This window comes from Hyaena hyaena, unplaced genomic scaffold (genome assembly GCF_003009895.1).
Source record: "Hyaena hyaena isolate Hyena2069 unplaced genomic scaffold, ASM300989v1 scaffold_380, whole genome shotgun sequence".
NCBI classification, from domain to species: Eukaryota; Metazoa; Chordata; class Mammalia; order Carnivora; family Hyaenidae; genus Hyaena; species Hyaena hyaena.
In genome coordinates, this window is record NW_024081013.1 from 1253824 (window position 1) to 1277407 (window position 23584).

General features: G+C 52.1%; 1 protein-coding gene across 6 annotated transcripts in view; it reads left to right on the forward strand.

The window, feature by feature from the left end:
• The window catches only part of PTPRE (protein tyrosine phosphatase receptor type E), a 163872-nt gene extending 145386 nt beyond the window's left edge, over positions 1-18486 (forward strand). For 5 of the 6 annotated variants that reach the window (XM_039250751.1, XM_039250747.1, XM_039250746.1 and 2 more), the window contains 9 exons: positions 2806-2941; positions 3258-3407; positions 3738-3831; positions 5091-5167; positions 6016-6150; positions 9004-9129; positions 9864-10030; positions 11749-11884; positions 15561-18486. In XM_039250751.1, coding sequence (XP_039106682.1) covers positions 2806-2941; positions 3258-3407; positions 3738-3831; positions 5091-5167; positions 6016-6150; positions 9004-9129; positions 9864-10030; positions 11749-11884; positions 15561-15635 — 1096 coding nt within the window. In that variant the 3' untranslated portion in view covers positions 15636-18486. The other variant, XM_039250750.1, reaches the window with a different exon arrangement.
• Positions 18487-23584: the final 5098 nt, after the last annotated feature.

A 23584-nucleotide genomic window follows, 5' to 3' on the forward strand; every position in this document is an offset into this window, starting at 1 on the left:
CACGCTGCGCCTTCACCTCCTCCGGGACTCTGGGAGCCACGGGGGCAGGGCACAAGCTACCCCCTCTGGGGCTTACACCTGCCCAGTGCGGCTGCTGGTGCAGAATCCTGTACGAGAAAAGGCCTCCCACCTTGGGTGGCTTGACTGGCTTGTGCCCCTTCTGCTTTTGAAGACAAAGGCACAGTGGTGAGGCGTGCTCCGTGCCCAACTCCCCATCCTCCCTGTGGGTGCTCAGTTAGAACCTGAAGACAGTTCGGGGGTCAGTGGGGAGGCCCCTGTCATCCGGGCCAGGGACGGACACCTGGACCTGCCCCTCGGGAGCTGAAGGACGTTGGAGCATCAGCGCGTTCAGTGCGGTGGCGTCCTTGGGCTTCCACCCGCGGCCCCCCAGCTCCCCCAGCAGGTGCTCTGGAGCGGAGGAGGGGCGGGGCCTCCTGCGCGGCCCCAGAGGGGGTCCCGTCCGCTGCTTCTGCTGAACGCCTGCCTGTGTGGCCGGTTCCGAGAATCTGTATCACCGTGTGCAGGTGCCTGCTGTCCCTTGCCCCCTCTGTCCCCTGTCCGATACTCGGACAGAACCTGTCTGCAGCAGCTGCAAACAAGCGTATTCCAGCTGACACCAGTGAGCAGGGCTCTCCCTCCATGAGGCAGGCGCTAGCCTGGCTGGAGGGACCCGAGTCCCATCAGAGATCCGGGGCCCTGCTGTGGCAGGGACAGGGGGGCTTCCCTGGGTGCCTGTCCCCAGGGCTCCGAGTCCGACGCCCTCAGCTGGAAAAGCGGTGGCAGGGGTCTTCACATTCAGTTCCCGTTGGCCCGACATGACCACTCCAGCCGCTGCCGGGTCCCTTCCTCGCGCTCCCTGTGGTGGCTGCCCCGCTCCGCCCTGGGTGGCGGGAGATAGAGAGACAGCCTCTGTGTTTGGGTCGGGGGCAGCCGCAGGGAGCAGGCTCAGTCCCCATCCCTCCGGATGTGTCGGTGAATGACTCTCCTCCCTCTGCTCCCTCCCCCCTTAACCACAGGGACCCAGGGCAGGTGCGTCTGCCATTTATCTTATTTTCACACTGGGCCCCTCCGTGAACAGGAGTCTCTGCCTTTGCCATTGAGCACTGCTGCAAATAGAAGGAGTGGTGCCCTCTGACTCGGGCTTCCCAAAGCCCCCCTCCTCTCTGGTGGAAGGACTCCTTCCCCTCCAGAGCCGAGGCCCCCTGAGAGACGCCCTGGCCGCTGCGGGCACATGGGCGGTTCTGGGCGCCTGCCTGTTTGCGGTGACGCGGTGTCAGGACTTCCCGCCGGGAGGGCAGGCGTGCCGGAAGCCAGCAGGCTCAGGGAGAAGGCTCCCACTGGCTGTCAGCTCCGAGACTCAGGGTGGACTTGACTTCACCTCTCCACCTCCAAGTTCATCTTCATCAGCTCCAGGCCTGGCTCGGCTGCGGGGCTCTGACTTCCTGATTTCCATCCTTGCTGACACACTCATCCTCAACGTTTGATTCGTAATCACTTACTAGGACGTTCTCTGCCTGAGTCGCCCTGAAAGCAGCGTCCCCACTGAGGTGGGCAGGATGGATCTCCTGGCCTCAGCCTTTCCATGGGGGACCGAGTGGCTTCTCCCACGTGCACCCCGGGCTAGGTGCGGGGGGGTCGTCCTGTAAGCAGCTCAGGGACCCTCACAGTCTTGCAATGAGTTATTTTGTGGCCACCTTCACACACCTGTTGAGTGGAGTGTGTCGCCTGGCTATGCGCCTGAGGATTTTCTCTGACTTTGCATCTGATAAAGAACTAAAACTCCCCAGAGGACCTCTCTCTCCTGGTTCACCTGTCTTCCCCGCTGAGATGAGGGGATCTGCCCAGAGGGAGGGGTCTTCACTGCTGTCATTGCCCCTTTTTGGAGACTAACTGGAGAGAGCCGTATCTCCCATCCCCCCCCCAAAGGGGAAGTGGGGGATCTCAGTCATTCAGTCCTGAGCCTTTTCGTTACAGAGATTACTTTCTTTCCTTCTTTTCTTTTTTTAAAGAGGGTAATGATGCAGGGGCTGGAGGAACAGCCCTTCCTGCTGCACGGATGAGTCTGGGTCAGCAGGGGGTCCCCCTTCAGCAAATGTTGGCTGAGCGCAGGGGCTACGGAGCCCCGGGTGCCGGGGAGCACACACAGACGGCCCCACTGTCTGGCGGAGAGCTCCCTAGGACCACAGTGGGGGGAGGGCGGGACCGAATCCATTGGGCTCCTGGGACGGAAGGAAACCCAAACCCAGGAACCCAGGGGGACAGCTTCCTGGGGAGAAGACCGCCCAGCCGTGACCCCAGGGGCCAGCTGGCTTCAGCCAGCCGCGGGATGAGGGCGAGGACGCCAGAGAGAGAGTCAGTGCCCTCTGTTAGGGCTGACCTTGTCTCAAGAGCCAACAGACATAGTCTGGGAGCCTCCTGTTTTATAAAGAACTTGCAAAAGCCATTTCCAGGGTGACGTTTAAAAAAACTCCACATACACACACAAGAAGAAGACAGCGTTTGGTACAGAAGACACTCACACAACCTCATATGAGGTTACTGCAACAGATTTTTTGATACGCCTTTCAACAGTTCTGTAGTTATTAGAGACCGATTTGAGATAGTTTTACTAAGATCGTGGTGCCCTCTGCTGGCCTCCCCATAGATTTGCTCTTCATTGATGGAGGAAAGACTCGCTTAAGCCATGGGATGTCTCCCACTCTACTAGAGGGTGGCGTGTCCTCCCGTCCGGGTGCACAGGTCAGCTTCGGCGGGTGGGGGCGGGTACTGTGGCTCACGCTTCGGCCCCTTTCTTCTCCCCTGCAGCGCCGGCGTGGGCCGGACAGGCACCTTCATAGTGATCGACGCCATGATGGACATGATGCACGCCGAGCACAAGGTCGACGTCTTTGACTTCGTGTCTCGGATACGCAACCAGCGTCCCCAGATGGTTCAGACAGATGTGAGCAGCCTGCCCCTGGCCCCGCCCTTGCCCTGGCGTGAGCTGCACAGAGCAAACCCAGACACCTCTGCCACCCGGGGTTGCGGGCCCGTCCCCCAGATGGTGCATGCGTAGGGGCGCCTGGCAGGGAGAACGTGCTCAGTAATGCCAGCCCAGCTCCCATAAGATCCTTCCTCAAGGCCATAAGTGGTCGTTATCGATGGCCACGAATCTGCCCTCAAACCTCCTTCCCCTGGCAAAACGTGGAGAAGAGAAAGGCCCCTTGGGAGCTGCTGAGCTCTGAGCGAGGGCGCGGGCACCCTGGGTCTTCCCGCAGATGCAGTACACGTTCATTTACCAAGCCTTACTGGAGTACTACCTCTACGGGGACACCGAGCTGGATGTGTCCTCCCTGGAAAAGCACCTGCAGACGCTGCACGGCACCGCCAACCACTTCGACAAGATCGGGCTGGAGGAGGAGTTCAGGGTATGTGTGAAGACGGGCCGCCAGTCAAAGGAACCCACTTTCAATCACCTCCCCTCTTGACTGAGCCCAGAAAATGCAGGGTAGCTCTCCTGCCCGTGATTTAGAGGGAAGAATACTTGCGGGCTTTCAGAGCTGAGCAGGAAGCCGTGGGGGCGGGGAGTGTCATGCGTACGTTCTTATTTCCCGAGATTCAGGAAGCGTCTGTGGTTGGAGACAGATATTTGTTGCTGTTAAGCAGGTGCCCTGGATGGGGGTGCTGTTACAGGGTTGAGGGAGTCGCTCGGGGGAGTCGGTGTTGGAATCGCGTGATTGTGTCCTCATTGACTGCAGAAACTGACAAATGTCCGGATCATGAAGGAGAACATGAGGACGGGCAACCTGCCGGCCAACATGAAGAAGGCCAGAGTCATCCAGATCATTCCGTGTAAGGCCACCCTGGGGCCGCCCTGTGGGATTCAGCCCTTCAAGGCAGGATGGGATCGGGGCTGGCATGCTGGGAGAATTCTTTGCCCGCCTCTGTAAGCCCGGGTCCAAGGGCAGGACAGCCCCTAGACCTGGGGTTAAGGGCTCCTGGGAACTATGTCAAGTGCAGGTAAGAGAACAGCCACCTGGGAAGCAGTGAGTGACCCAGACAGTCCTGTGTGTCTGGTGGGCGGCACGTGATGTGAGATGTAGGGGCAAGACAGAGGGAGAACTTCCTAGAAGTGGAGAGACTTGCTCTGGTCATGACTCGGGGGCGGGGGTGCCGGCTGATTCCCAGTCATCCCCCAAGCCTGTACATGGAGGAGGGGGTCCCGCTCCAGGCCAGGAGAACCTGAAAGGCTTGGGGAGGCGAGGAATGGGCAGGGGTGGGGTTGGGACCCTGGCCTGCCCTGAGGTCCCACGTAAGGGGTAGAAAGACAAGGTGGTGCCGGTGGTTGTTGGGTGCAGGGAAGGAAACGGACCCCGCGGGGATCAGAGGAGCCACAGGAAAGGAAGGGAGAGGATGCTCCTTGAAGAGAGAGAGCACCTGGTTGCAAATGTAGACTCAGGGTCCCTGACTTGCCTCAGTGGTTGCTGGGCATCAAAAATGTGTAGAGCCTGAGGCCCCTGGGTGGCTCAGTTGGTTGAGCGTCTGTTTTTGGCTCAGGTCATGATCTCACGGTTCGTGGGTTCGAGCCCCGCGTCGAGCTCTGTGCTGACAGCTCCGAGCCTGGAGCCTGCTTCAGATTCTGTGTCTCCCTCTCTCTCTGTCCCTCCCCTGTTCTCTCTCCCTCTCTCTCAAAAATAAATAAACAATAAAAAAATTTTTTTTTTTAAGTTCATGAATGCTAGGTGAAGCGTGCTTTGGCCTCTGACCCTGGCTTCTGTGTGGCTGCGGCCACTTCTCCAGGTCGCCTACCCGGCCACACGGCTTTCACTCCTGAGATGCAATATTTTTAACACTCATATTTTGGTATGAATTACGTCAATTCATGGCACATGAAAATGACAAGTGGAATATTTTCAGAGCTTTCCTACCAAAACACAATTTTCTGGGCCAATTCAATTAACCTGTTTTATAGAGGAAACCTTCCAGGGACTTGACTTGACTTTGCAATTTTATTAACAAGTTTTGTGTTTTGGAAGCTTGTTGCAACAGACTGAGCTTCGCAAGGGAGGGCAGTGTTTGTGCTGTGACTGAGGGGTTGCCCTGCTTTGCAGATGACTTCAATCGGGTGATCCTCTCCATGAAAAGGGGTCAAGAATACACAGACTACATCAACGCCTCCTTTATCGATGTAAGTAGAGCGGCCCTGTTAAAAGACGCCTGTGTCCTTCATCTGTGATCATGCAGACTCTTAATTAACCCATTTTCACGATCGGGAAGGTGTCCTGAAATCCAAACTATTTCGTTAGCAGAATTACTTGGTTAAAAAAAAAAAGAATAATGAACTTTGGAAACAGAGGCAGGAGGCACACTGCTAAGGAATTTGGGGGCTTTCATTCAGACTTTGAGTTACAGCCGTGTTTCTTTTACATCTAATGTGCAGCAGTGTCACATGGGCCCTTGCATGGCTGGCTGTCTTGCAATTTCTGTTCCCTCCTGTGTCTTCCGCGTGGACGACGCGGGTGTGCGCTCTGGGCTCACAGTTAGCGGCTGTCACCTCGCACAGCGCGCTGAACTGGGGAGTGGATGGGGAAGGACACTGTGGCCTCATCTGCATCAGACCATCCATTCGAGGATGAGAAAACGCTGCCACAGGTCACTTGGGCCGCATGGAGGAACTGAATTTGAACCCACTTCCTCTGTGTCCAACCCCAGCCCACCACCATGATGCTAACGGAGCCGAAACACAGAAACACATGAGAACAGGGCCACCGGAGCTCCCTCAGGTGGCCCGGGCCAGGTGGCTCCGGCCCCCCACTCAGGGGCGACCCCAGGTGCTGCCGGCGAGGTGACTGGATCGCAGAGAGAATGGCCATCTTGAGCCATCGCCGTGTGCATGTGGGTTTGCTGGTGCCTGGCCCGGCCTTGGAAGCTGGAACATTTTCCCTGGCCGGGCCCTGGCCTCTCCTGCACCCCCCTGTCCATACTGGAACCAGGGGGAAAGGAAGTCAGACTTTAATCTCTGTTCCCCCTTTGAAGGGCTACCGACAGAAGGACTATTTTATCGCCACCCAAGGGCCCCTGGCGCATACAGTGGAAGACTTCTGGCGGATGGTCTGGGAGTGGAAGTGCCACACAGTCGTGATGCTGACGGAGGTCCAGGAGAGAGAGCAGGTCAGGGACGCCCGCGGCCTCGCCCCTCTGGGGGCCTCCCTAGAACCTACGCCGCCCCAAGGTCCCCTGCCATGGCAGCTGTCAGCCACTGAGGCCACAGGGATGGGGAGGGAGCCAGGCCGGAAATGAAAGAGGCTCCCTTTGCTTAGCCGTGACCCCCACTGGGTCCCTTTGCTCAGCCATGACCCCCCACTGGCTTTTGCTCTTAGCCGACATTTCATTTAACCTGCCCTGTACTGTCCACAGTGCAGATTGGATCAAAGCCTGTTGGACAGCACGCATGTATTCACTTTCTCCGAGATGTAAGGATGTAGGTGTTGATGTGTGTACCTTACAGATGTCGTTCTGGGTGGACTGAATGAGTCAAATGTTTCCCTTTCCCCAGAGACCCATCCAGGGCCTTTTTGTGTCGTTCACTGAATAACATAGTTAATACTCGTGAACCCGCTATCCAGCTGAAAAGCCAAACTTCTACCAGTAATGTGCATCTGTCTGGGTCCCCTCTCAAGATGTAACCACTACCCTGAATCTGTGTTGTCTGCTTTTTTTGAAACACTATACTGACATATAATTCACATACCATTCGGTTCACCTTTTTAAAGGTAGAAGTCAGCGATATTTTTTAAAGTTTATTTACTTATTTTGAAGGAAAGTTAGAGTGTGTGCACGAGCTGGGGAGGGGCAGAGAGAGAGAGAGAGAAAGAATTTTAAGCAGCTCTATGCTGTCAGCGCAGAGCCCGACTTGGGAGATCAAACTCTTGAACCGTGAGAACATGACACGAGCCGAAATCAAGAGTCAGACGCTTAACCAACGGAGCCACCCAGGCACCCTGCAATTTTTAAAATACTCACAGGTTGTGTAACATCACCACTATTTAATTTCAGATCATTTTCATGATCCCCCAAAGGAAACCCCACAGCCGTGAACAGCCACTCCCCATTCCTTCTTTCTCCAGCTTCTGAAACCACTAATCTACTTTCTGACCATGGATTTGCCTATTCTGGATGTTTCATGCAAATGAGATCATACAACATGTATAGTGTGACTGAGTTCTTTCACTTAGCGTCACGTCTTCAAGGCTTAACCATCAGGAATAAGCTCTTTTTTTCTTGACAAATAATATTCCATCGTATGGACAGACCACATTTTGTTTATCCGTTCATCAGCTGATGGACATTTGGGTTGTTTCCACTCTTGGGCGATTATGAGTTATGTTGGGAACGTTCGTGTTCAAGTTCTTACATGGACATGTGTTTTCATTTCTCTTGGGGAGATGCCGGGGGGCGGAATTGCTGGGCCGTATCATAACTCTGTCTTGCAAATTCATATAGCTTACCATTTGGAAGCGCTGTAGACTGTTGTCCACACAGCTACCCCATTTCGAATTCCCGCCAGCAGTGGACAGGGCTCCAGTTCCTCCATATTCTACCAACATTTATTATCACTGGTCTTTTTAAAGCCATCCTGGCGGATGTGCTCTTTGCTTCTTCAAAAATCTTTATAGATCACATACGTGTGTGTCTAAAGAAACTACTGCTTTTGAACTTTATGCACAGGGTATCATGACCTTATGTGTCCTTCTGGGACTTGCTCTTTTCACTCAGAATGACGGTTTTGATACTTTTCTACGCTGATGCGTTTTGCTGTGGTTCATTCATAATTATACTTATCTTGTTCCACTCTATGGACTATAATCCTGCGTCCGCTCATCTGTTCCTTCTTCCGCCACGGGGATTTGGGTCGATGCCACTTTCTTATTTTACAAATGGCGCTACTGGTACCTCCCCCTTGTCTCATACAGCCCCAGGATGAGCAGGCTCCAGAGAGACAAAATGCTATGTTGGAGAGTGTGCGACAGTTCGAATTTGAGTTAGACACCTCCTAATTGCTTTGCCAAGTGGTTCTGTTTTCCAAAGTGGACACTGGGGGTGTATGAGAGAGATGGTTCATCGACGTCCCTGGTACCGTCAGGCACCCTCATTCTTGTTGATTGAACAGGAGTACATTTCATCCCTTTGTAGCTTTGACTGGCATCTCTCCGATTCCCAGGAGGGCAAGCCTCACTTCGTATATTTGTAGACGGTGTGTTTCCTCTGTGTAAAATGCCTGGCCGTGCCTTTCCCCCATTTTGCTAGTGAGTTGTTGGCTCTTTTTATGTTGACTGATAAGAATTATTTAGATCTATTCTTGATACTGACCCTTTGTCAGTTTTAAGTACCGCAGCTTTCTCGCCGCAGTCGATGGGATGTCTTTACACTCTTTTGGTGATGTTTGTTGATGGAGGGAAGTTCACCGTGTCATCATCTGATGTCACAACCTTCGTGCTGTGGGTGGTTAGCTCTTGTGGGGTCTTGCTTAGCAAGTCCTTCTGCACCTCAGAATGAAAAGGCATTTCCTTCTAAGGTTTTCACAGTTTCATTTTTGACCTTAAGTCTTAACTTATCTGGGCTTATTTTTAGGAAGACTCAAACTTACTACATACGATAGTGTAGGTTGTACACTGATCAACTCCAGGAGGGCTGGACTGTTCCTGTGAGCCCTGGTAGGTTGTGAGTCAGGGACCCAGCCCTTTTCTTATATGGAAGACAAATTTTCTAACTCCAGTTCTAGAATAATCTTTTCCTTCCATCACGTCACTACCATCCTGTATCTAAGTTGCAAATACACGCATGTCTGTTTCTTGATTCCCTTGGTCAGCAGGTATTCGTGGACACTCATATTCGTGTTCACATGTGATCCACTTGGTCAGATGAAGATGTTAAATAGTTTGAGAGCGAGTCTGCATCATATCCTCAAACTGCTAACAGCAAGTTATTTGCTATGAGACTTAAAACGTTCTTTTATCCCCCAAGGATAAATGCTACCAGTATTGGCCAGCAGAGGGCTCGGTGACTCACGGCGAGATAACAATCGAAATAAAAAGCGATACACTTTCCGAAGCCATCAGCATACGGGACTTCCTGGTCACTTTCAATCAGGTATTGTTGCCAGAGTGCCGTCACCCCTTGTGGACAGAACGCGCCGCAACATCCCGAGGGTCAGCTGGTGACTGTACCAGGATGTCCCGCCTCCAGCCTTCTCTGTTTGGTGCATCAGTGTGCACGGTCAGTGCGGTGAATAGGGGGCCATGATACGAAGGGGCACATCTCCTACAACCTTCGGACCCTGCGGGTCACCCGCCTCCTTGCTGCGCGAGATGGTGGAGGAGAGAGGCCAGCTCCTAGAGGCATCGCATGGCCACCCCTCCCGCTTCAGGAGAAATGGCGGTGGTGGGGGGCTGGAGGAAGGAAGGGCGTGCTGAAGCCACAGAGAACTATCCAGGCTTTCTCAGACCCCTGGGACAGGAGGGGTCCTGGCTTCTTAAGAAAGATATGACCCTGTTCTCTCCAGCAAAGCTGCCAGGGATGCCATGAAGGTATCTGGCGGGCACTTCGGGGGGCTCCGGGGACTTCCTCTGGACGTCTTGCCCCGCCCCCCCCGGAAGGAAATACTGGCAGCCCTGTGCTTTAGGGCAGGCCTGTGCTTTAGGGTGTGCACAGCCCCCAGACGGCCTGGTCAGGACCCTCAGGCCCACCAGATGGGGACTGTGCCGGCCGTCAAAGGCCCCAAGGACCTCAAGCCTTGGCGCGGGTCCCATGGGTGGCCCGGGGCTTGCTCCTCGGTGTTCAGGGTCGTGTGGTCAGGCGACACTGAACGCCGTTCCCACCCACAGCCCCTGGCCCGCCAGGAGGAGCAGACCCGAGTGGTGCGCCAGTTCCACTTCCACGGCTGGCCCGAGATCGGGATCCCAGCCGAGGGCAAAGGCATGATCGACCTCATTGCGGCCGTGCAGAAGCAGCAGCAGCAGACGGGCAACCACCCCATCACTGTGCACTGCAGGTGAGCGCCCCCTGCTGGTGGGGCCGGTCCACACCCCACACCCGGCTTACTGCTCCCCAGCGCGTCACCTCCCTAGACTGTACTTTTCACCTTCCCTTACACAGATAGGGTCACGTAAATGCAGAAACGCATACATGCAGAACGCATTTGGGGGAGGAGTCAGGGAACGGCTCAAAAGCACGTTTGCATATGCCCTTTGAGTCCTCAAAAATCCCGCCAGGCCCAGCTCTGACAAACCCAGTCCTGAGCTCCAGCTGCTTGCCTTCCTTTTGCAACATTGTTCTGGCTGCTGTGCCCACGCCTCCCCGTCATCTCCCTGTGCCTGGGGACCCAAGTCCGGGCTACCTCACGCCCTCGAGGCAGGAGGGTCTTCTTGAGGATGTCCAGGCTGGGATGGCTTCCCAAGGCCTGCGACCCCACTCGAGCCCCGCCCCCAAGGCCGGCACAAGGGAGGAAAAGAGGGACATGCCCGGGGGTACCCTGGAGGCAGCTGGGCGCCCCACTAAGGTCCTTGATTAGCAGCATCGCAAGTGTGGAAAGGTGAATCTGGCCAAATCCAAAGGCGTGCAGCTCATCTTCCTTCCTTCCGAGCTGATGTGCTCTGGTTATGCCGGGACCCCTCTCCCATGGCAGCAGGGCGTCTTGGCCACCATAACAAATCTCTTCCCAGCAGGAGTTTGGGGTGTTTTCCTTCGTGGGGTGCTAATTTGCTTCTAAAGCTGCACTTCTAGTTCCTTCTCCACACATGGCTTCCATTTTTTTGTGACTGCCATTTGCCACGCCACCCACACCTCATAGCCGCCAGGGAGCCTGGACTTCACGCGGTGGGAGGCGGGGGTTTGGAACTCTTTGCCTGGGATGGGCCTGGGTGCACTTCCGGCCTGGCCAGCAGGTGGGGCACACGCCTTGGTTTCCAGTTCCTGGGGGCTTTGTACAAGTCATTTAGAATATACTAGAAATGAGCCCCTGCCTCCGCAGACCCAGACTAAGTTCAGCACGTGTAGGGCCCCAGGGATGCGAAGGCGAACAGGACCCCACAGAGCAGACGTGGGGACAGGCCACTGAAGTCGGACAGGAGCCTTAGGACCAGCCCACACGTGGGACTCTGGGGCCCGGAGGGCCCTCTGTGACAAGCCAGCTGAACCGACCCACTTTAGGCCCAGCCGTTTGTCTGTCTCTCTTGTGGGCTTACCCAGTTCATCAAGAAAATGATCATCTTAGATGGAGTGGACCCAGATCTTAGCTGCTGGGGGTGCCCCTTATCTCACCGTCCCGGGCAGCCAGCGCCCTCTGTCGTTAACATCACAGCTTGTGAGTCGCCGCCTCTCACAAGGCAGGTCCCTTGCACAGAAGGAGAATCTAGACAGTTACCTACCTGAACCAGGAGCCTTCCCATTTCTGACAAGCTCCCAGGAAGCGCTGATGCCCCCGATGCCAGGGCCACACCCGGGGCCACACCCGTCTATGCAGGTCACAAGCTTGAAACCTTGTACCTGGTCCTTCACCTCAGGAGCGAGCCACCTGCTGTAATTGGGCAGGTGCTTCTGGAATTCCATGTTTGTGGACTCTCGCTCCACCTGGATGATCACTGGAAACCCAAACTTTACCATTTTCGGGGACGACGGCTCCTGTGCTGATGGGTGGGGGTGGGCTGCAGGCTGTCCCTGTCCCGTCCCCTTGGGCAGGTCCGGTTGTGCCCGTTACTGTCTCCTCCACAGTGCTGGAGCTGGGCGAACGGGTACCTTCATCGCTCTCAGCAACATTCTGGAGCGAGTGAAAGCTGAGGGCCTTCTAGATGTATTCCAGGCTGTGAAGAGTCTACGGCTGCAGAGACCGCACATGGTGCAGACTCTGGTAAGACACTGGGTGGTGAGGGTGTTTCCGGAAGGGCCGAGAACCGTCTCAAGTCGAGTTTGGTATATGTGTCGTTAAAGGAGCTTGAGTGTGTGGAGAGAGAGGAGATGAGCTTCCCACTGGAAATAGCCTCTGGCACTCAACCCGGGGAAGCTTCGCGGACCCCTCTCCCTTCCCTGAGTCTGGCTGGGGACGGTCCCCTGGGCAGGGAGGGGCCGTGACTTCAGACTGTCAGACCTCTTGGACAGAGGCACTGAATATACCAGCTTTGTGTGTCACCGTGACTATTCCGCCAGATTCTAGGGCCATTCTCTTTCATTCTGTGACAGAAACACACGCTTCCTGGTTTGCAGAAGACAAGCCTCCTCGACAGGCAATTATTCGACCCCAGAAAGTGCAGTTTCAAAAGATGCTCTCACCCCTCCTTTCCCTCACGCCTTCCTATTTTTAGACGTGCCCTCCTGACCCGCCCCTGCCCCATGCTCACGGGATCCCCAGCGCAGGGGCAGCTCAGCCCTAGGGTCACCTGAGCAGGGCAGCGTCCACCTCGCACCCCCGGGCCGGGTGAGAGCGCGGTTCTCACGCTGAGGGCACACCAGCCTGGCCTGGAGAGTGTGCACAGCTCTCCTCCACGGCCAGGCGGCCCTCACGCTTGCTGGGGGCGGGAGCCACGCAGCCATCGGCACCTCTCCAGCATTCCCAGACGGTCCCGAAGCAAGTGCAGGTTTGAGAGCCACTGTCAGTAGAGGAAACTGGGTGCTGCTGCCCGACCCCCACCCTCCTCGCCCCACACGCCCCTCCTCGGGCCATGGCCCGGTGGAAACCTGAGGCTCTTCCATTCTTCCTGGAGCCCTAGCATCCGTACTAGGGCTCTGGAAGGTGCTAGATGCCTCTTCTCAGGGTTATGCCTGCCTGTTGACAGCTGATATCTCCAATGGGCATTGTGAATTTGGATGACTTTGGGCGGAAAATACAGAGATAGACCACCCCATGGAGGATTTTCTAGACGAAAATAATAATTAATAATCACAGGAATAGCTTCAAAAAGAAATTCAGGTTTTTAAAAAAATTTTAAGGTTTATTTTTGAGAGAGAGACAGAGTGTGAGTAGGGGAGGGGCAGAGAGAGAGGGAGACTCAGAATCCAAAGTAGCTCCAGGCTCTGAGCTGTCAACACAGAGCCCGACACGGGACTTGAACCCACGAACCATGAGATCCTGACCTGAGCTGAAATCGGACGCTTAACCGACGGAGCCACCCAGGTGCCCCTAAACACCTTTTTGGCTTTTAAGGGACTTCAGCTCTTGTAAACTCCTCTGGTCTGGCCAGTGTATCCCATCTCCGAGAGCACCTCCATCCGAGTGCCCTCCTAACTCAGCCCTGCGCTTCCCCACCTCCGCTTCTCCCTGCCCCCCTCACTGGGAAGCTGCGCACAGGTGTCGTTTGGCTCGGATCTGTGCTCCTGGATGCAGAGACACGAACAGAGCATTTATATCCTGACCTCGAAAGTCAGCATCTAGCCTAATGCCCAGCAGCGCATCGAACATGCTGCAGAATCAGTGGGGAGCCCGGAAATAAATGAAGAATAAGATAATCATTTCACAATAACTGTCTGGTGGTGTGTGCTGGGACACCAGGTGCCTGACACGTGTTGTGCTTATTTTCTCCTCGCCGTATCATTGTGTCTGCTCACAAGGGACCTCTGTGTGGGACAGTCACATCACCCACCCGAGGGTTTAAGTGTCACAGTGAGACCCACTCCCAGCCTGCCTGACTTCAGGGTCAGAGGACCCACCTGCTGTGCTCTGGGCACGGATCTAGCATTTGGCAGGGACACTTTGGAAGAGAGCGCAGGGTGTGCAAACATAACGCATTAAGGAGATGCTTGCAGACTGACTGACCCCACGGTGGGAGCCCTCGCTCATGAACCTGCCCCTAATCGCTGGGCATTCTGGAGACTCCTAAGATGGGCCCATACTTCTTCATGAAAATGCTTACCTCTTTAAAGAAAGTCTATATATTTATTACAATTTCCCTCCAAAAATTCACTTTTTTTTCCTTCCGGGGGCTGGATGACCAAGTGGGGATCTCAGCAGCCGGAAGCTGGGACCCCACAGTCCCTTCTTGGCTCCCCCAGTGACTTCCCTGTGGTCCTACGACCAACTTCTGTCCATAGTTTCTTTCCCTGAAAGCCAGGCTCCAGCCCATGCTTGCGGGACGGAGATGCCCGAAGGCCCCAGCAGGCTAATGTTGGCCATCTCTCAACCCCAAAGCCTTTAGACATTTGTTCAACGTGTATTTACAGAAAAAGCTGAACCCATTGTATTGGGAAAGAAGACAGGAAGGGCTGGGGGGCCACACTCGATGTCCCCTGCATCCCCTGCCCCTCACTCTAGAGCCCGGCCGCTGTGCCCCCTCGGCCAGCCGATTACCAGAGTCTGCAAGTAACCAGACTCCTTTCCTTGAGAAGCAGGTTAGCTGCTCTCTGCTGTTACTCAGACCTTTGGAGTCCACTCCCCGTCTGCCCGGTGATCATTGTGCACACACGGTTTTCCAAAATTGCCACCAGTTGCCCTTTGCTCCGTCTTTTACGTCTTCCTGTGGACTGCCCACCATTGGTGGACGCCACAGAGGTCCTACGTGGCTGCTTCCTCAGCAGCCCACCAACCCGGCTCCAGCCTTACCCCCTCCCAGAGCAGAGAGGAGGGCGAGAATCAAATGATGCGCAGGAGTAAACATTTTACTAAGTCAAATACCTTAAAAAGAAGGTGATGTTCTTTTGAATTCTAAAATTTATATAAAACGATGTCCCTTTTTAGGTAAATGGAAACTTAAAAATGCCCCAGATTTTCATCTTTTTTAACCTTCATAGATTACTTCTTTGTTACATTACGAAGTTTCTTTGAAGTTAAATATTCTTTTTTTTCATTTTTATTTCAAAATAGTTGTTCCCAGTTTTTTAATGTTTATTTATTAATTGTTGAGAGAGAGCAAGCGAGCACGAGCAGGGGAGGGGCAGAGAGAGAGAAACACACAGAATCCAAAGCAGGCCGTGGGCTGTGAGCGGTCAGCACAGAGCCAGATGTGGGCCTCGAACTCATGAACCATAAGATCATGACCTGATGGGGCGCCTGGGTGGCTTAGTCGGTTAAGCGTCCGACTTTCGCTTAGGTCATGATCTCACGGTTCGTGGGTTCGAGCCCCGCGTCGGGCTCTGTGCTGACTGCCAGCTCAGAGCCTGGAGCCTGTTTCAGTCTGTGACTCCCTCTCTCTCTGACCCTCCCCTGCTCATGTTGTCTCTCTCTCTCTCCTAGAAATAAATAAAACATTAAAAATATTAAAAAAAAAAAAAAAATAAGATCATGACCTGAGCCAAAGTCAGACACTTAAACAACTGAGCCCCCCAGGCACCCCCATTTTCCATTCTAAGTACGAAAACTGAAGACCTTTTACTCAGACTCTGCTAAAATATGCTAGTTTGAAACTAATCATTGATAACTTTTATATATTAAAAAAAAAAAACAGTTTTACGTGGAAATATTTCTGTGCCTGAAAAGTAAATCATGTAACCAGTCAGACTTTTTTTGGCTCCTTTTGAATAGTTTCTCCTAATTAAATTAATGGAATTTTTTAAAAATATAATTTTAATGTATTCTTGTTTTGTTTTCTTTTTTTCAGGAACAGTATGAATTCTGCTACAAAGTGGTACAAGATTTTATTGATATATTTTCTGATTATGCTAATTTCAAATGAAAATTCCTGCCTTAAAATATTTTTTAATTTAATGGTCAGTATATTTTATAAAAATCATGTTAATTTATTTCATAGTTGACATTAATACCCGTCCTAATTTCTTTGTATATATTTTGTTACGCTTTAAAAGGCCACCTGCTATAAAGTTATTAAATCTTAAATACCCCTTTTAAAAACTGGAATAATGTATTAAGGTCAAGTAATAGCCCATATAATACATTTCTGCTAATATCAGTAAACAGTTTAATTTTGCATTAGATTCATCACATCATATAATTTCACACGTTCAGCACATCTAAATGTTAAAAATCTTAATATGCAATGTGTGCTTAACGCAGGAGAATAAACAGAGCCTGCTGTTACGAAAGCGGTCGAGGACTCAAAAATCAGTTGAAAATTCCCTTTCCAGACACTGATTTTTAGAGCCCTGCGTAGCGGCATTTTGTGGGAGGTGAAAGTTCATGGAGATGCACTGTAAGTAGGGAATGCTATGAAGTCCTCAGTCTCAACTCATGTGGTTTACTTTTACAATTTTAAAGGTCAAAGGCATCACAGCCTGAGTGCAGGTATAAAATCCATGAGCGCAGTTGGTGACTATATAGTAATAGGTAAACACGTGTTTACTCACGGCAGGTCTGTGCTCCCTGGGCCGGGATGGGGGTGGGAGGGGATGTGAATGCAGGTGGTACGGTTAACCCATGGCCTTGGGTGCGGCATAACCAGCTGCCAGGCTGCCTTCTCACGTGGCCACGTGCTGTCCGTCTGTCTGGGTGTTTGGCTCCGAGGAGCCTCTGAGAATCAAACCAACTGCATTCCTCACTCTTGCCTCCCATTCTGCCACCACTGCGCAGCCGGTCTTGAGCCACCCAGAGGCTCATCGCAGACCACTTCCTAATCCTCATGTTCAGACAGAGCCAAACATCTGACTCGTGCAGATGCAAAGAGCACACGTTTGGGGAGACCCACCACAAGCAATTACGCTTTCAACTTTCCGGGAAGCGTTTTGGTATTTAAAAAAAAAATCTTGTACAAGCTAAGATTGTTTGTAAGAAAAGAAATCTTAAAATCTAGATTTATACAGTTTTGTTTTAAGTCCCGCTCCTCAATATTTAAATAAAAGAAAAAGAGAGAGAAATCCTTAATCTAAAAGCTAACTTATTTTTGAATGGAAATACTACTGAGACCTTTGACACTGGATAATAACAATCTCACTGCCAGGCTGGATTGGCTTGCGAGGCGGGCAGAAGGATGAATGTAGAAAAGTTGACTCTAATGACAGTGATCTTTCTATGGCCGTTAGGTAGCAGATGAGCACAATATATATACGAAAATGAAGACACCTGTTCTAACATACTAAAGGCACTTAACATGTGCATTTGGGGGTACCTTCTGTATTTTTTTTTTTTTGCTTTCAAAAAGAAATATAAAGGCCTTATTTGACATTTCCACTGAGAAGTGATCGCATTACCCTCTCATTACTCTGTTCATCCGTGTCCATTTCTGGTGTGGGCAAGGCGACCCCACGGCGCATTGGATACTTACAATAGCCTCACAGTGATCAAGCCTCCGCGGCCCCTCGAGCTCCACCCCAGGGCAGAAGAGGCGCCAGCACAACTCTGACTTATGTCACCACCGCCGGCCGCATCCCCAGGCACACGCGCTGCGGAATGCGTCCCTCCGTCCTCCCCCGGACAATGAGGATGCATTTTGGTCGGAGAGGAAAATGGAGGCAGCTTTGCAAGACGCACCCGTTGGTCCCGTATGTTTTCATTGTTAAAGTCCCCCACCCAAAGCCTGTCTCTGGCTGAAGGAGAAGAGAGAGAACCAAACCCTAGAAACGGAGCTGGTTACGTTGTGATGAAGGTGACTTGCGATGTACTTGAGGGGTCAAAGTCAAGGGAATGGATTTAGGCCTAATTTAGGAGCCCTCGTGAGAATCCATCGGGCCCTTCAGTGGTCCACCTGGCATCTCTTATATGGAGATTAAGACTGAATTTATCAGGGGTTCCCTTGGGAAAGTGCCCTGTTGTGTGTCCTGTATCCGTGTGTCCACTGCAGGCTTTCTGCCCCCCACTTTGGTCCTTCCAAACTCTGGAAACAAAGCAGAAGCCGCTATCCCTTGGACATAGGGCCCCTGTCCCCAGTCGAGGGCAGTATTTGCCTTTCTGGGGACCTGGGAATTATGGCCTCCTGGCCTCTGTCCAGGCCCCCACCCACCCACCCAAGCCAGTCCAGCCAGTCCCTTTGGGCACTTGGGGACGCACTGCCCTCTCTGTGTAACCGGGAAAGCTGACCTCCTCTTCCCCCTCGGTCAAAGAAGGTCCAATGTACATAACAGCGCCCCGCTGTCGGCGCCGCCGCGTCGCCGCGCTTACCGTCACGTTTTTTGTATGTTGCATGCGGCTGCATCCAAATGCCAAATAGCGATTAGGAGCCTATCGTTCTGATCGCCGAGCTGTACGGTCACTGTGTGACTCACTCTCCTGTTTCTCTCCATGTGATAGACGAATGAAGAATGCGTACCAGTGTTTTAAAAGGTATTTTTATGTGTTTTTAAAAACTTTTTTAAATGAGCCTGACACGTCTGTTTTCAGCAAAGACATGCCCATGTTATTTTTAAAATGTATGGTTACTGATACTTTTGTTTAACTAAGTCGTGTTTAATTTATGTGCAATCTTTTTAATATATGTCTGTATTCCCCATTTCAACTATCATATTTTCTTTTATTACATCTATAATTTGATCTTGCTCTGATTATAATGCCAGTGAATGTTGCTGAATTCTTTGTATATGCAAATTGCAAGATCTAAAACAGTCTGATGCAAGGATAAATCTTTACTTTGACTTCCAGCCTGCGTCTCTTTCTTCCATGAAATCTCTTCATTGAATTCCTGTGCCTTATGTCCGTTTAGACAAGACATTCATTAGGAGGTAGACATTGATTTATACTGACAATTAATTTAGGGCTTCTAAAATCTGGCTTGGCCCTGGCACGGAAATGGCCCCGACCATGGACACAGTGGCCAGGGGTAGGGAAGGGGGTGATGGGGGTTTGTGGCTGCAGCTCCCAGCTGCTCTTCAGAAGGTGTGAGCTGTGTGTGCAGCACGAGCTAGTAACTCGCCCTTCTGGGAGCCCGTGCTCCTTCTAGATTCCAGACAGGGATCTGTGCTCCAAGCACTGGTTTCTTGGAGTCCCTCAGGAAGATGACGCGGTGCGTAAAGTGTACCGCCAGGTGGAATCACAAAGCCCGTCCAACACTGGTTTTCATCCTAGAATTGGAAGTCCTCTAAGGCCTCCCTTTGCACATCTGTATGTCTCTGGTCACCCTCACATCTCTCTCTGGACCCCTTCCGCCTTCACGTCCTTTCTGGATCCACACACAAGATTATTTCAGGCCTGACGTGGAAGTTAAACATATGCTTGTTATTATTGGTTGTGTTTCTTTAATAAATTTTATGAGGCTTGTTGCAGTTGTTAAAATGGATGATTTCATAAACTTTTATTTTCCTCTCCCCTCCTCCCTCTGAAAAATATCACCTGCTCTGAACTGCCATTCGCTCCTACCTACGGGCCATTTAATTATTGAGTGTTCCTTATGGGTCTGTCTCTCTGCCCCTTATCAGTTCTGGGCTCAGCAAGACCTTTGCTATTCTTACCGTCTTTGGGTAAATGGAACCCCAGAAGGGAGAGAGCAGACAGGGGAGCAGGGGTGAAAGAAAGGAGGTTTGGGAGAGGGTGGTAGGGGTGAGTATGGGCATCAACCAGCCAACCAGGGACCAAGTGACTCAACCAGCCTGCCTGAGCCCACAGCCTCAGAAAAGGAGGGAGCGCCAGGCCTGCCGTAGAGGAAGCACCCCTCCCCTCGCCCCCATCAAATGGAAACCTTCAAACCAGACATCATGTGCACGTGACCTTGGACAGACAGGCAGACAGGCAGGTTGACCATCCACTGAGGAAGGTTCGCACCTCCCTAGGACTGAAAGGTGTGGATTAGGGACGTACCTTGTAGCGGCGGGGGACTCGACGGTGAGCTACATCTGAACGTTAGAGAGATTACTATATGAAAACCTCGCATCCTCCACGATGAAATATACCACCTGTGCGCAGTTGTGTGAATTCCCCGTGTGCTCGAATGTCTGTCTTAGCATCTGGGCGTGTCAGGACTCGAACACCCTCCTCTGCGGTTTCAGAGCGCAGCTTGTTCTCCAGACCTCACAAACTGATGGCCATGGCTCCGTGATGGGCACGAGCTTACTTCCATTGGCTCACAACATTCCCGCATCATTTTACGGGGAAAACGCTCGCACACGTGTACTTTTGTCCACAAAACTGCAGCTAGGAGAGCTTCCTGGGGGTGGAGTTTCTGGGGCGAAGGGCATACTCTTGCTAAACATAACTAGGAACCGCCAAATCCCACTGCCCAGAAATGCCCCAGCGCTTTACCTCCCATGGTGTGGGGGGAGGGGGCGGTGGTGGACGTTTCCCTACGTCACTAACCCTCGATATTAACGAATCCCTTTCATTTGTGCACAACTGAGAGCCAAAAAAAAGAAAAAAAAAATCATGTCATTTCAATTTGCATTTCCCTAACTTCCAGTGGGTTGAGCATCCTTTCACACTTTCAGTATTTGTATTTCAGCTGCGATCACCAATTCACGTTTTTTATCCATTGTCCAAGTTGTGTCATGTGACTTTTCCCCATTGATTTAGTTCCTAGACCTATTATTGATTCCTCTGTGATTCTTTTTATAGAAAGACCCTAACCCTTTGGGATTCACGTTATAAATATTTCCCTTCAGTACTTTGTAAGAGCTCGTCAATGACGGCTGTTAAAGCCTCTTGTCCAGGAAGCTTTGGGACTCACCAGTTCTAGATTGGGTTCATACGCACACGGCCATGTCTGCCCAACAGCAGGGCCCCCGCAACTGTGTCAAATAGAACCTTCCTTCCTGTGACATCATCATGTAGACAGGAGGAGGGGCTTCATGGGGACAAGTCATGGGTATTTTATTCCTTCATAAAGAGGAACATTCACGCAACTGAAATTTACAGATTGTTGAAAGCTCAGTGCCAGCGTGGCATTCCGTGCCAGTAGCGCCAAGAGGGGGTAAGACCGGGACCACGTTCTGGAGACACCTCGGGGGCCGGGACCCCCTGCAAGGCACCGGAATCGGGGTCCCTGGAGCTGCGGCTGGAACCTGTTTCCTAGAAGATGACTCCAGCAGCTCATCTAGAGGAAGCTTCTAGAAAGCCCAGCAAAGCCTAGCATCCCCATCACATATCTTAAATTATTTTTAGTGAGGAGGTAGAATTTATGGAGTTGGCATCCGGAGTCTTTCCGTGACAACCTGAGGTGCCTGGACCTGGTGAGGTGATGGGTACCGACGGCCCAGATTCCTGCTCTGTGTGCAGGGCTGAGGGCGCCCTCCCTCCCTCCCTTCCTTCCTTCCTGAGCCCCTCCACGTGGTGATCATTTCCAGACTCCCGACTTTCCTCTATCTCCTGATGGAAAACCTCCCCCCCCCCCCAGACGATCTCACTCGCCACCGGCTCCTGTCTCCGGGACCTGCCCCGCATCGGCTCCCAGGATCCAGGACCTATGCGGGCGGCCAGATGAAAGTCTGAGCAACGTACACGTTCCTGGCCATCTCTGGCGGCCCTGGGTCAAATCCCTGTCCCTGCCCCCCAACCCCACCTCCCCGTTTGTGCCCGGACTGACCAGATATATGACTAGGCTTACCGGGAGTTCCGTCCTCTACCCGAGGGCCGCTCCCAGAGGTAAGGCGACGGCCCAGCGGCCAGGAGGAGACCCGTCAGAGCTGGAGATGGAGACAGGCTGGCGAAGCAGGGCCTCCGACTCAGCCCCGGGCTGCAGCTCCCCGCTCTTGGCTCCTGAGTTTGCTCGCCCCCCGCCCTGCCTCCCTTTAATAAAAATACCTCGTGTTTTAAAATTTCATCTCATGGACAGCTGGCTGGGCGCGTCCTACGCCCCGGGTCTCACTACTGACTAAAGGTGGCACTGAATCCTGCTCTGCCCTTCACGGAGGGCGACGCTTGGCCCTGGCAGAGGAGGCCGGCACTCGGCGTTCTGGTTTCCACAGACCCACACGCCACACGTTAGCACCAGATGACTCCGGAGCAAGAAACGGGGGGCCCAACCTGGCCTGGGAAGGAGGTGCCCAGGCTTCTCTGAGGGAGCTGAGCTCGGGACGGGAGGAAGTCACTGGTGAGGCAGGAAGCAGGTGGGGAAAGTCCCAGAGAAAAGTGGCATGTATGAGTGTGTTTATATGACTGTGTATAGTGTGTGTAGGAGTGTGTGTGTGGTGCGTGTAGGAGTATGAGTATGTGTGTGTGTATAGGAGTGTGTGTACATGCACATGATTGTAGGAATGTGTGTGTATGTGTATGTTTATATGACTGTGTAGTGTGTGGGAGTACTGTTTATATGAGTGTGTGTGTGTGTGTGTGTGTGTGTGTGCGCGCGCGCGGGCAGGAACACTTATTAGTAGGAGTATGTGTGCGTGGAGGGTGTTGCCTAACGAAGGTACAGAACTGAGTAAAGAAAGTCAGAGAGAGGCGTCCCTGGAAGGTTCGGTTGGTCAAGCGTCGACTTTTTTTTTTTTTTTAAATGTGTATTTATTTTTGAGAGAGAGCAGGGATGAGGGAGAGAGAGGGAAACACAGAATCTCCGATGCTCGTCACCCAGGTGCCCCAAGCATCTGACTCTTGATTTCAGCTCAGGTCATGGTATCACCATTCATGAGATCAAGTCTCACATTGGGCTCCACGCTGACAGCGCAGACGTTGCTTGAGATTCTCTCCCCCTCTCTCTCTGACCCTCCTCTGTATGTGTTCTTTCTCTCTCTCTCTCAAAATAAATTTAAAAAACGTAAAAGAAAGTCAAAGAGAGATTGGCAGGCAGGTCACACAAGTTTGGAGGCCAAAAAAAAAAAAAAAAAGTAAAAGCAGTTCCTGTTTATCGAGAACTTTGCCAGATGGATGTTATTTGGAATCTGAGGCCCAGAGAAGTCAATAAATCACATAGCAAATAGCTGTTTCTTTCTTTTTCTTTTAAAATTTTTTTGTTTATTTACTTTTGAGAGACAGAGAGACAGAGCGTGAGCAGGGGGAGGAGCAGAAAGAGAGGGAGACACAGAAGCTGAAGCAGGCTGTAGGCTCTGAGCTGTCAGCACAGAGCCCGACACAGGGCTCGAACCCATGAACCATGAGATCATGACCTGAGCCGAAGTTGTAAGCTTAACCAGCTGAGCCACCCAGGCGCCCCTAAGTGTTTATTTCTTATACCCTGTTTCCAAACACGAAGTCTGCCTGGTTGGTTAATATTGGTCCGATGCTTCCCCCAAATGCTAAGTGGAAGGTGCGCCCTGTGGGCCAGTTTTAAGGAACATGTGTGGGAATGAGCTTCTCTAACCCAGCACTTATGGCCCCGTACAATGAAACCCCCCTCACCGTGCTCTTGAAATACTGTACACTGACGAAGGTGAGGAAATCTGCTGATATATTGCAGTGAGATTTTTGGTTAGAATTGAACCCTAAAGGGTTTTTTAATTACCCCGTATATTCCATTCCCCAGGCATGTGGCTAATTGAAATGTTTCTATGTGCCAGGCTCATAATTACCACTAAATCCGAAGTGTTGGCAGAACAGCTTAATCATAGAAAAATCCTAGTATTTTACATTTTCTTGTATTTTGCTACCGAAACGACACGTTTATGACACACACTTTCAAATAAAGTAACTTCTTAAAAAAACACAAAAAACAAAAAACTGCCCTTTCTAAACTACTCCTCTTTCTTCTGCTCCCAAGACACCATCCCCTCCTGGCCCGGTTCGACCATCAGCTGCTCTGTGGACGCTTCAGTGCCACTTCGTGCCCCTCACCACTGCCCTCCCCAAGCCGTCACGCTCCGCACCGTCTTAGACACC